The sequence below is a fragment of the Aquarana catesbeiana genome, linkage group LG02 (assembly GCF_042186555.1).
Source record: "Aquarana catesbeiana isolate 2022-GZ linkage group LG02, ASM4218655v1, whole genome shotgun sequence".
In the NCBI taxonomy this organism is placed as follows: Eukaryota; Metazoa; Chordata; class Amphibia; order Anura; family Ranidae; genus Aquarana; species Aquarana catesbeiana.
The window spans coordinates 143,291,208-143,305,593 of record NC_133325.1 but is presented as its reverse complement, the minus strand read 5'-3'; the positions used below and the strand labels follow the sequence as shown (position 1 = coordinate 143,305,593).

The following is a 14,386-nucleotide window of genomic DNA, read 5'->3' as shown; positions in this document are numbered from 1 at the left end:
AATCCACACATTCTGCTTTGGATTTCAAAAATAAAAATAAATAAAAACAAAAGGACCAATCTGTATGATGGACCAGAAAGCATCAAAAACTATAAAACAACTGGCTGCAGGCGGCATCTATCCTAACAGGGTGTGTGGACTTGATGTGATGGGTCTGTTATATTTAAATTTTATTTATTATTACTCTTACATCATGGACCGCACATCAAGTTATTATCAAAAACCTTACAATATCATTTTTTTAGAAAAACTTCTTATGTATTCCATCCATCTTGGCTTTGTTAAATATTATGGCAGCTTTATTCAAAATAACAACCTCATCTTAATCTTTTTTTTCTCTCAATAAGGGCTTATTGTATAAATGTAAAATTACAAAATTGTTATCTTAATCTAAACTAATCTCATTCATTACAAATTTCCCCAATAGCCTGGACTTCATTTCCAACCAAAGGTTGTCTAAACCAGTTTCAATATATCTATATTATTGTTAAAATTGTTAAACTCATATTAGAAATTAATACTCATTACTACTTAATTTTACTTAATTTCCCTTTTTTAAATGCACTGTTTCCACTATCAAAGGATATTCAATTTGTGTAATACACGGTTAAATGTAACCTTCATTTTACCATGTTTGGAAAACAGATTCAAAATAATTGTGATCACATTGTTTACCATTAGATTCGTTAACCCGGCACATTTTGTTATAAATGTTTTGTCTAAAAAACTGGAATTGGCATGATGTCCTTCCAGCTTATCACTAACCTCTCATCCCAGCCACATTTCTTTCATGAGAGCACAAAGGAGGGGGTCACATCTGCGTACATGACACACACAAGCAATAGAACTAAAGGTCCCAGCATTCGCACACACACCAATATCTCTCTAAAATCGCTTACATTTTTCCCATTTGTACACAACACATGCATATCATTCTCTCACTTTCTTTTAACTCTTTAATATTTCCCTGCCTAAATTCTGCTTTCCTTATTTTGTTTAAATAACTTTTATATCTAGCTTCTATGATTCTATGATCAGATGGGGAGCCACAGTGCTCGTCCCATCTTCCCTCTCTGACAACATATAAAGTATTCTGTTTTACCTCTCATTTCTCTGTTTCTGACTTTTACTAGTTGTAGTGCCTGATCCCAAATTCATCCCACAACTTAACATGAAAATGTCCCTTTCTGTCTAGTTCTAATGTCACCCTTGATCCATCCTGCTCACATAGATAACTGTTTCTTTAGCTATTTACTCTGCACGATTCTTAGTCCCTGTGGACTTTGGTAACCCAGTTACCCATTGTGGATCCCTGTCCACTCTAACCATTAATCTAGGGGCTCAGTATAGGCGGAACCGCACCTTTGGTTCATATGTAGCGCTCCTCTTGCGCTGGGCATTTTTGAGGGTCTCTTACCCTTCATTCCCTTACTTAATTCAATGCCCATAATGACTGGCCAGTCTTCTCTACGTGTGCCTATACCCTCTTGCCTCTAAACTACTTTATCTAGCAGATGTACTACATATACCTGTGAACAGTACTATTCTTCCCTTTCTTATTTATAACACTCCGATGGACAATAGACAGGGACAACATAACATATAACCACCAATCAATACAGTTCGATTAAGGGGAGTAAAATAGGTACCCTTTGTCCCGAAAATGCCTTACCGATCAAGGAAGTCTGATAACTCAAATGTAAGCAAAAGGCTTACCTCAGCCGGCTGATTATCAGAAATTCCCGGATCGTCTCAAGCTCCTCGTTTCGGATACTCAGGGTCACCTGGAATCCCCTCCTAAGGCAAAGCTCGCCATGCTGACTCCGTTAAATTGATGATAGGCAACTCCTATCCTCATATTGATTAGTGGTTCCAAATTAATAATAACTACTGCAGTAGGGAACAGACACAAAAGATACGCTCAGCATCTTTCCAAATTACTGTTCTGCTTTATTATGACGCAATTGAAGGTTTTTATGCACATGATTACGTAGGTATCACATTAATATTACAATTGTAGGTTTATCGTAACAAGGGGCGTTACATAGGCAGGCTTATTCTAATCAGGACTCAAAAGAATGTAAACATTTACTGAAAACATTATTAGTGCCGTGTGCACAGTGAGGGCAGAGTGCAATACATACAAAATACAATACAATTATATACAGAACTTACAAATTTCCATTACAGTGCAAACACTCTATAAAAGAAGGATTGAGGATGTTCTCAATTTTACATCAAGTTTTCATCAAAACATATATGTATCTTTTTATAAAAACCCTGCTGTTTTCAGAAAGTACACCCTCCTGAGTTACGAATAGTACTGAATGTAAAATGCAGGATACATTTTAAATGTTCTTCCATAGATAGAGTTGCATAAGCAGTCCCCCCCCTTGGAAAAAGTAGGAATTTTGACATACTTGTACATTCCATATCTTGGAGTACAGTGTAGGACACAGGAATTGATTCTTAGGCTATGGGTTATAGGCTGCTACCTTCAGGTGATTGGACACTGGCAAAAGAGTTGCTGAGACTGCCCCCCTGAGTATTCAAATAACCCTGGCCACTCGTGAGCCTCCAATTTTTTAGCAAGCAATAAGGAGATCAAAGAGAAAGGAGGGGAGGGACCCATTTCCTATACTCCAAGAAATGAAATTCACATGTACCTCAAAATATCCTAAATATGCAGTACAGGACACTATGGGATATCTCCAAGAAATAATTTGGGGGGGGGGGGAGCTAGGTAGGTTAATGGACCCAAACCTGACAGTTGACAGCAGAAGCACCTTGTAGCCAAAACATGCATCCGCAGAGGCTCAAATGCCAACCTGCCAAAAAAAATTTTGAAAATGGTAACAGAGTATTCGATGCAACCTGTGAGAAAAGACATATGCTTTAAAAAATCCAAAGACACTGACATCTCTGGGAGAATGAGCTCATGTAGAAAAAGAGGGACTTGTTTCATGAAGGAAAAACCCTGGGGAAAAAAAAGTCAAAATAACCACCTAGGAAATAGATGCCAGTTTCTATGAGATGGTGTGGCAGGTAGCAATAAATGACAGTCCTGACCCCATGCAAAAGGTAAATTGTAGGTAAGGCAGTTGTAGGAATCTAGGACCAGACAGGTAAGCCATGCAAGACATACAACATATATGGAGACCCAAAGGAATCAGATCCAACAGCTGGCAAAAGCTTAACCCTAGTACCAGAGGCAGGCTGGGCAGTGGGCACAGGACCATTAGAGTCAAGCTGGGCAGTGGGCACCAGATCATCATAGGCAGGCTGGGTAGCAAGCACCAGATCAGACTGGGCTGGCGTAGCAGGCATTGGACTAAGCAGGGCTGGAACAGCACGCCTGGAGGCAGCAATTGGCACAGGATCACCCTTCTGCACTGGGAACCACAGATGATCCAGGTCCTGACACTCAAAGTAAAAGGTCTCCAAGGCACCCTGAGATATAAATGTTCAGAGTGTGATTAAAGTGGATTTTAGTTTAAAATTATATGTACCACTAATCTGGTTCTCCCTCTTCTAACATATTTGAAAGGTATTTTTAGGGGGTGGGGGGGCGGAGGCTGGTCCCTTTTGCTGACAGATATCCACCCCCACTAGGAGCAAGGCGAGAGTTCGGAACTTTGCCACCCCCCACAACCTCCTGGAACACATCACATTAAATATAGCTCACCAACGGATGTGCTGTAGATGTGGAAATTTTGGGGTTAATTTAGTAAAGCTGTAAAATGCTAAATCTGGGGCAGCCAATCAGCTTCTAACTTCAGATTGTTCAGTTAAGCAAAGAAAAAAAAATGAAGCAAAACAACCCGTTTGTGTTGATACCAAAAGGAAAATCTTGAGGGGAGAAGATATATATTTGAGCTATAAATGTGGACAACTTCTACGCGATGATGCAGAACATTTATTTTCATAATATTTAAACATCTGAGAAATACTCACCTTGGTTGTAATCTAGTTTGCAATTAACTCATTCATGGTCAGTGGGTGTGTACAATCTGTGTGTAAAGATATTGTAGCAAAACCTCTTTATTTGCAATATTCCATGTTTTGAGGATACGCCCTCTGGTGGTAATTTAGAGCAACTACTATAAGAAATATTAGTTGACTGTCTCCCTTAAATAAGCAGTATGGGCAAAGCTCGGGATCCGCCCAGATGTCTGACCGGCAGCTGCCTCTGAGAACTGAGCAATCTTTGAGCGGTCTTTGATCGCTCAGTTCTCGGTGTAGAGGCGTTGGGGGACAGATGCAGAGGGTCAATGCTTCACCTACATAGGCAAGTATGATTATTTATTTTTTTCAAATCCCACACTTCTCTTTTAATCTCTGATCTGGGACATTTTTTGAACAGTACACGTGAAAAAAGATATTTGTATTTATGAACTGTGAATTAGTGAGGGCAACAGTTTCTCTGAAATTTTGCAATACATTGTAATATTGACAAGGGACATCTATTAATAGTATATTGATTTAGCCTATATATTGATTATGAGTTGGGAAGAGTGTTTTTGCTACAGTGCTTTGAAAAAGTATTCATATCCCTTGACATTTTCCACATTTTGTCATGTTACAACCAAAAATGTAAATGTATTTTATTGGGGTATTATGTGATAGACCAACACAAAGTGACACATAATTGTGAAGTAGAAGGAAAATGACCACCATGTTTAATAGTGGGGATTGTGTGTTCAGGGTGATGTGCAGTGTTAGTTTTCCGCCATACATAGTGCTTTGCTTTTAGGCCACAAAGTTAAATTTTGGTCTTTGGAAGTTTCGTTCTTCTTCCACATGTTTGCTGTGTCCCCTACATGGCTTCTTGCAAACTGCAAATGGGACTTCTTATGGTATTCTTTCAATAATGGCTTTCTTCTTGCCACTCTTCCATAAAGGCCAGATTTGTGGAGTACACAACTTATGGTTGTCCTGTGGACAGATTCTCCCACCTGAGATGCCGATCTCTGCAGCTCCCCCAGAGTTACCAAGGACCTCTTGGCTCCTTCTTTGATTAATGCTCTCCTTGCTTGGCCTGTCAGTTTAGGTGAACGACCATGTCTTAGTAGATTTGTAGTTGTGCCATACTCTTTCCATTTTCGGATTATGGATTAAAGCTTGGGGTATTTTTTTATAACCTAACCCTTCTTTGAACTTCTCCACAACTTTATCCCTGACCTATCTAGTGTGTTCCTTGGCCTTCATGATGCTGTTTGTTCACTAAGGTTCTCTAACAAACCTCTGAGGGCTCCACAGAACAGCTGTATTTACACTGCCATTAAATTACACACAGGTGGACTCCATTTACCAGAGGTGGGGGACTTCAGTCACATGACTTGACTTAAGTCAGACTTAAGTCACCTGTTTGAGGACTTGCGACTTGCTTGACAAAATTAAATAAATGACTCGACTTGACTTTGACTTGTCACTAATGACTTGCGACTTGACTTTGACTTGGGCTATTTGACTTGCAATGACTTGGCACCACCCCCCCCCCCCCCCCGAAAATATTACCCACACACTCCGCCCACCACCGCCTCTGAGACAATCAGCATTTGCCAAATGCCATTGGAGCTGTTCAGGGTAGCGGTAAGAGTAATGCCAGTCCCTGCATCAAGCGCACCTGTTGAACGTGTGTTCAGCCATGGTGGGGTGATAATGCGACCCCATCGCTCACAACTGAGCGAGAAAGTACTTTCCAATTTAATTTTTTGCAAATGCCATGCATTTTAAGTGGCTATTCTCATCACCATTCAAGTGTCCAGATGTTGGCATTGTGTCAAGTTCAAACTTTGAGCTTAGTTATTTTCCCCCTCAGCAAGGACTACATTTTTCAGGCTTGTTGGCCATTTAATTGCCGAGTGTTCTGCTCCTTGTCTGCTGTTTGGGCATTCAAAGTGTTTCTTTAATATGCCAAGAAAAAAGCACTAAGCAGTTTTGTTAATGTTGAAAATAAAACAAAACCTTTCCTGAAAACTGACTTTTAACTCATTTAAAGGTGGAAATGGGGTAGATCAGTATTTTGACTTAATTTGTGACTTGACCAAAATAAATGACTTGATTTGACTTGCTTGACTTCTAGCAGGGACTCGACTTGACTTGCTTGCTTTTCGCCACAGTAACTTGGGACTTGCTTGTGACTTGAAGGTTAAGACTTGCTTGTGACTTGCACATATGTGACTTACTCCCATGTGTGCCATTTACTAATTAGGTGACTTCTAAAGGCAATTGATTCCACTAGATTTTAGCTAGGGGTATCAGAGTAAAGGGGGCTGAATACAAATGCAGGCCACACTTTTCAGATATTTATTTGTAAAAAATCTGGAAAAACATTTATCATTTTCTTTCCACTTCACAATTATGTGCCACGTTGTGTTGGTCTACCATATAAAATCCCACTAAAGTCCATTTACGTTTTTGGTTGTAACATGACAAAATGTGGAAAATTTCAAGGGGTATGAATACTTTTCAAGGCACTGTATATGCACCAGATGCCCAAGTAGCCAGAATGCTTTTATTTGCTAAATGCTATGGTGTGCAGTATTGGTATGTGTGTTAATAAATAATTCTCTTAAAGGGATATACTCCAACTTTCATATTTCTGATTAAAATACAGTTATATTAATATGAGAATTTTCTTCGGGGGTCCGTAGAGTTCACAAGATAGGTTTTTTGTAGAGTGTATGATATAATAAATGCTGAGAACTCTATACTTGTAGGTTTGAACAACCAAAGGATTGATTGATATAATTCAAAAAATGCCAGAAGGAGTGAATAACCTCTGAGACCTCTCTGAGATATAAAAATTGAATCAGCCTATGATCAAGAATTGAGAAAGACTTTCTAGAAATAGCCTTCTTCTTAGTATTTATTGGACTATGTGGAGGCTGTGCAGAACTAGGGGTGTCTAGCCAGAGACTAATTTGCAAAATACTAGTCTACTGTAGCCAGCATGAGGCAAGAAGCTGACAAAATAACCGGACAAAATTGTAGTGGTGAAATATCTTCAGCAGTCTCTGTTAAGATGTCCAAATCCCGTCGTGTTGCCTTCTGCAAGTGTAGGTGCACAAGCCAATTCAGTTTATAACTCATGAATATAATTGGGTAAGAGGCGGCAGAAAAACATTTACAGCTGTTGGCACCTGTGTTTCCCAGTACTGGCCGTTGGAATAGATTACACATAGTGATAGAGAATTCTGCTGTAGTCAAACAGGTAGTATGTTGCATCATGTCTATGAGGGAGCTTGAATGTCTTGTGTCTTGATCCAGACCAAGAGAACAACTTCAGTGGGGAAAATAATTATTTGATCCCATGCAGATTTTGTAAGTTTGCCCACTTACAAATAAATAATTTTGTAAGTTTGCCCACTTACAAATAAATGAAGGGTCTATAATTTTTATCATAGGTGTATTTTAAATGATAGAGACAGAATATCAACCAAAAATCCAGAAAAAAAACATAAAACACATTTTAAATTGAGTTGCAGTTCAGTGAATAAAATAAGTACTTGATCTCCAAGCACAACAGCGGTAAGATATTTCTTGTAGTTGGTGACTAGGTTTGCACACATCTCAGGAGGGATTTTGATTCTATACAGATCTTCTCTAAATTCTTAAAGTTTCTTGGCTGTCGCTTGGCAAATCAAACTTTTATCTCCCTCCATAAATTTTATATAGGACTAAGGTCTGGAGACTGGCTAGGCCCCTCCATGACCCTAATGTGCTTCTTCTTGAGCCACTCCTTTGTTGCCTTGGCGGTATGTTTTGAGTCATTGTCATGCTGGAAGACCCATCTTCTGTGTTCTGGCTGAGGGAAGAAGGTTCTCATCCAAGATTTTATTGTACATGGCCCTGTTCATTGGCCCCTCAATGCGGCAAAGTTGGCCTGTACCTTTAGAAGAGAAACAGCCCCAAAGCATAATGTTTCCTCCTTCATGCTTGACCGTAGGGAAGGTGATCTTAGGGTCATAGTCAGTATTTTTCTTCCTCCAAAAACAGCAGGCCAAGTTAATGCCAAAGAGCTCAATTTTGGTCTCATCTGACCACAGCACCTTCTTTCAACCCTTCTCTGAATCAGTTAGATGTTCGTTGGCAAACTTCACCTGGGCCTGTACATGTGACTTCTTGAGGAGGGGGACTTTGAGGGTGCTGCAGGATTTCAATCCATGGCGGCGTATTGTGTTACCAATGGTTTGTTTGGTTACTGTGGTACCGACTGCCTTGAGATGATTCACAAGCTCCTCCCATGTAGTTCTGGGCCGATCCCTCACTTTTCTCATAATCATCCTTACCCCACGAGGCAAAATCTTGCATGGAGCTCCAGACCAAGGGCGATTGATGGTTATTTTGTATTTCCTCCATTTGCAAATAATCTCTCCAACAGTTGTCGCCTTCTCACCAAGCTTCTTGCTTATGGTCTTGTAGCCTATTCCAGCCTTGTGCAGGTCTACAGTCTTGCCTCTGACGTTCTTTGACAGCTATTTGGTCTTGTCCAAGATGCTGAGCTTTGAATGGAAGAAAGAGATTCTGTAGACAGGTATCTTTTATACACATAGCGAGTTGTTGTTAGGAGCACTAATCTGCACTTATCTGTGTACCACATGAGCACATATTGTAGCCAGTCTGCGGGAGTGAGAATTGTTGTTGGTTGATACGGGATCAAACACTTATTTTACTCACTAAACTGCAATTTAGTTTATAACATTTGTATCATGTGTTTTTTCTGGATTTTTGATTAATATTCGGTCTCTATCATTTAAAATACACTTATGATAAAAATGATGTACCCTTCATTTCTTTGTAAGTGGGCAAACATTCAAAATCTGCAGAGGATCAAATAATTATTTTCCCCACTGTATCAACCTAAGAGGAACTTGGAGTTTCTTTGGGGCCAACATCAAAATACTTGGTATTTATCCTATGTGCTCCTGCTCCCAAGCGCCTGTAGTCCTCCATTGCTGAGTAAGAATAATCATGGAATGGATGCAGACAGAGTAGCTTCAGTGTGTCTAGTATGAGGAAATCGCGATAACTCAGTCACCAACTGAGTTCCTACGACTGTGTCTCTGAGGTATCAGGCAATATCAGACAGCTAATGATCAGCTTGCATTCATGTAATGCAATAGGCTTCACACAACTATGGCTATAATGTTATGTAAAGCTAGGTAAAAAAAACAAAAACATGTAGATTAACCTATGGCCTGTGCTCTTAAAACCACTTGTGTGCTTAGCACTGCAGTGTGTCTGTGTAGGATAAAAAGATATAATGTAGTATGTACAACAGTTTCAAGTAATAACACATGAATAGCCAGGAACCCGTTTGAAAAGGTACAGCAAAAGCCTGTTTTACCTTGTCTACATCAATGGTCCCATCTTGATAGTTAAATAAGAAAAAAATATGCTACAGGAGAAGAGGTCCATCACCCAAGGACACTAGTAAAAAGTGGATCCTCGCGGAGGGGGCAGGTAATATCAATACAAAGGATTTTGCCAGCATCGCCTGAAGGTAGCAGCGTATACCCCATGGTCTAAGAATTAATTTCTATGTTCTGTACTGTATGATTAAGATAAGCATGTTATGAATCAGAATCTCAACATACTATAGAAATGCATATGAAAACGTATACCTGTAATAGGACCCTTTTTCTGATTTTTACTTAATGAAAGGTCTGTGTGCAAATACCCAACAATCACTATGATATGTACAAAAACATTTTAAACCTCATGTAATACAAGCCTATTATTTGCAAATTTCCTGCTTCATTTGTTGCAGTTATGATTTTACTCAACCATTTTTTTCTGATGGCAGGCACAAAACCCACTCTACCAAAGTGCTACTACCACTGTGATGAACCCAAATTTTACCCAGGATTAATATGGATTACATATGGAGCCAGCTGAGAAATCCAGTAAAGGATACGGAACAATTCTTCATGTGATCCAATGATGTAAATATTCAAGAAAGCAAAATACCTAGTTTTTACCTATAAACCTAAAGTACCCAAAATACTTTAGGAGCAAAACCTAGGAACCTGGTATGTATGTGACTATTATCAAAGGACTTAAGTCTTTTCATGCAGTTTCATGTAATTCTGTTTACACTTATGTCAGGCATTTTGTATCTGTATATGTATCTCCTCTACTTTAAAAATAACCTTATGTAAAAGGACCTCGCCTTATGTAATTTATCCTAAGGCCCCCTGCACACTGGTAGTTTAGCCCTGGTACATGAGACTCTGGTATTTAGATGTGGGCAAAATACACAGGTGCATCATCCACTGCAGGAGCCTGTAAAACTCTATGGGGCTGATAGCTCCTGTGGCTGGATGGTGAACCAAGCATTACTAATATACTGCTAGCAGTCTGCATTCCAGGCATTCGTCCCCAGTGTTTATGGGGCCTTAAATGTGTTGTCTCTATATACTGTGTTGTATACATAGGTACATGGAGGTAGTCATATTTGCCTGTATAAGGCGCTTTGGGGGAGATTTACTAAAACTGGAGCACACAGAATTTCGTGCAGCTGTGCAAAGTAACAAATCAGCTTCTAGGTTTTATTGTCAAAGCTTAACTGAATAGGCTGAAGTTAAAAGCTGATTGGTTACTATGCACAGTTGCATTAAAATCTGCGTACACAAGTTTTAGTATGTCTTCCACTTTCTTACTCACCTTCGATTTAAATAGTATGTACACTTAAGGGAAACTAAAATATTATTTGTTCAATTTTTAATGTATACAAGGCTAGGAAATAATGTTGTATATTTTACAAATAAAGATATAAAATATGGTGCTGCCAACCCAGTCTGAAAAGCATGACTTCCCATAAGAAAGCTCAGAACTGTCTGATGATTCTCTGGCAGTCCATGCTAATCCACTAGCTAGGACATTACTTTTTTGCTTGCAGAGATGGAGGATCACATGCGTTGTTGATTTTTTTAGTGTAAGGCAGCTGCAAGCAAGAGATACCTTCACTTTTCTACTAGATGACTGTATATAGTTCTACACCGTGTGCACAATTATTAGTCAAGTTGTATTTTTGAGGATTCATTTCAGCACTCTCGGTCAATCCAAAATGTTAATAAACCTCAAACCTGAATATTTAAGAAAGTAAAAGTGAGGTTTTGGCTTTCTTAGGAGGATATCTGTAGGAGCACAATTATAGGGCAACTATTAGTGTGAATTAGTGCAGAATTATTATACAACTAAATGAAAAATTAAACCTTTCCCATCTCACTTTTTTTTTTTCATCTGTTAAAGTGAGAATAATAAACAAACAACTCAAAAATGACAAATAACAATTTCTGACATTTCAAAAAAGAAATCAGTTACCAATATAGGCACCCTTCTTTTCAATAACAGTCATTAGCCTTCCATTCATAGAGCCTGTCAGTTTCTGTTGACGACCACAGCCTTCCAGACACTGTTCAGAGAGGTGTACTGTTTTATTTTACCGTAAATCTCCCATTTAAGAAGGGCCCACATTCTTTCACCGGGGTCATCATTCTTTCATCTTTAAGGCCTTTTACTGGCTAGCAATGCAGTGGAGTACTTTGATGCATGCGATGGAGCATTGCTATGCATAAATATCATGGTCTTCTTGAAAAATGCAGACTTTTTCCTGTACCACTGCTTTAAGAAAGTGTCTTCTAAAAACTGGCAGTAAGTTTGGGAGTTTATTTTGATTCCATCTTCAACCCGCAAAAGGTCATACCAGCCCAAACTAGTACGCCACCTGCACCTTACTGGCGTTTGAGTCAAAGTAGACCTCTGTGCCCGTTACTGACCCAGCCACAAGCCCATCCATCTGGTCCGTCAAGAGTCACTCTCATCTCATCAGTCCATAAAACCTTTGAAAAATCCATCTTCAGATATTTCTTGGCCCAGTCTTGACATTTCAACTTATGTGACTTGTTCAGTGGTGGCCGGGCTTAAGCCTTCCTTACCTTGGCCATGTCTCTGAGCACTGATCACTTTGTACTTCTGGGCACTCCAGGTAGGTCGCAGTTCTGGAATATGACAGGATAATGGGTTCCTGGTAGCTTCAGGTTTGGTTCTTCTCAAATCTTTGGTTAAGTTAAAGTGGATGTAAACCTGATTCAGGAAATTTGACCTAGGCACATATACCTGCAAGCACAGAGTCCCGTGTCTTTCTGCTATTTCGTTCCTCTGTTATCAGCATGATAACTTCTGACAAGTTCCCCCGAGACGGGAGATAAAATCAGCCTGAAATTTGTTTTGGGATGGGTGCTATAAATGGATTAGCAGAGAGCTTATCTTGTCACAGCACAGCTCTGAAAGTATCTTCGTTCCTCTGCCTATGTGGAGGGGGGGTGCCTTTCCTCCAATCAGCTGTCACACAGTGTATGCCAAGCATCCACTCCTACCGCTGAATGAGGAAGTAAAAATTCTAACAAGATGTAAGAATTCTAAAGAATATAGCAAGATGAAGAGAGCAGATATACATGTAAAACTTATGTAGGGAAATTTGTTTCATCTGTGTATCATCTGAGGCTGTTCACTTCACTGGGTATAGGAGAGGGTTTATATCCACTTGTATCTTTTTTTCTCAACACGTTTCTCTCGACCCTGTTGACTATTTGCAACAAAACATTGGATGGTTCTGTGATCAAGTCCCAATATCTTAGCAACTTCAAGAGTGCTGCATCCCTCTGAAAGAGTTTTTACAATTTTTGACTTTTCAGAGTCAGTTAAATCTTTTCTTTGGTCCATTTTCTGGAGGAAAAGAAGCTGCTTAATATTTATGCACACCTTGATATAGTGTTGATCTCCTTAGGCCACACCCACCCTCATTACACAAATACACCTGACATGCTTAAAGTGTTACTAAACCCAGTAAAATGAAAATAGTTCACCCCCACAGCTTATAAATCTTCTTTTTACATTAAAATACTGCCACTATATACCTTTTTGGATGATCTTTATACCACAGTTACATGATAAACTGCAAAGTTTCTCCAGCGCTGAGAGTTCAGGAAAGAGGAGATTTTCACTATAGCCTGTATACATGCCCACATGTGTAATGTCAATATCATGTGACCTGACTAACTCTTGAGAACAAGTAATACAGGATAAAACAGCCTTTTTACACAATGCAGAGGATTAACCCCTTAAGTTCCACAGTGAGTATAACAAGCATGCTATGCTGCATATACAGACTGATTTTACTGTTGTTGGTTTAGTAACACTTTAAATCCAATAAGCATTCAAGTTTATACAGCTTGGAGTTAGACAATATGAATAAAAATGATGATTTGGTCAAATACTCTCTTGTCTAATAATTGTGCACACAGCGTACAGACACCACAGATTTACTGCACTATTCTGTACACTCCACATTACAACAGGCCTCTCTTCCTTAGCTTTGCAAGTGTGCGTGAGGACACTTTTGATGAAGGTTATGGCCATTACTCAGCTATGGCAACAGGAAACATTTCCACTAACCAGAAAAGATTTTTTAGCCCATTCAAAGCCAATGACTCCTGTATTAAATTGTATTGTAACTGCACTGTCTGCCTTCATTTTGTAGAGCTGTTTGTGTAAACTGTTGGCGCTAAATAAATCCTGTAAATTAATAACATAACAGTAAAGGACTACAGAAAGACTTCAACTGGTATCAGATTCATGAACTTGCATTAACTTCAGGATCTAGGGCTAGGTTCCAAGTGATCCATTTAAAATATTCAAAATTATTTATATTTACAGGATTAAAAGAAAAAAAAAAAAAGAACTTGCTAATTTTGTAATACAAAACATGAGATGGTTTGAATCGTCCTTAGCCAGGATACCATCTTTTTCCTGTAGACTATAGATGTCTTTTTGAATTTAGATTCCATGCTCTGGAGTTGCTCTGCTTGTGGATGTAAGGGAAAATTACATCAGGTTAGGGGGTACTGTGTGAAGAAGGGGCATGGGCTCCAGTGTTGGAGATGTTGAGATCATCCCACTTGGGACGTGGATCCTGAGGAAGCATATTGATCGCTAAATGCGTTGATCACACGTGCCATATCTAAACTATTGTACATTGTAGAATGATATAATTGATGAGCTGATTGCTGGTCGCACTGTATATGCAGTGAATATTTGTTAAACTTTGTAATAAAATTTGGTATTATATTTTTAGGATGTCTATTGTTTTTGTAAGGTACATTTAAAGCCCCATTTTTTTTTATACCTCTTCAAATCCCCTTTTGGTTTGGGTGGTGGGATTCGATATTGGTTACCATAGGTAAATTTCATTGGATACCTCCATTTACAGCGCAGAATAGTATAATTTTAAGTAAAAGGGGCATATACTGCGCTAAAAGTGTATAGTGATGAATGTACTCATGCGATGAGAAAGCTGCGACACAAAAAAACATACAAT

General features: G+C 39.1%; 1 protein-coding gene across 1 annotated transcript in view; it reads left to right on the top strand.

The window, feature by feature from the left end:
* The window catches only part of ITGB7 (integrin subunit beta 7), a 136,039-nt gene extending 121,903 nt beyond the window's left edge, over positions 1-14,136 (top strand). The window contains exon 16 of the mRNA XM_073613567.1: positions 9,812-14,136. Within this exon, the coding sequence (XP_073469668.1) occupies positions 9,812-9,877 (66 nt within the window). The 3' untranslated portion in view covers positions 9,878-14,136. The remainder of the gene's footprint in view (positions 1-9,811) is intronic.
* The last annotated feature ends 250 nt before the right edge of the window (positions 14,137-14,386 follow it).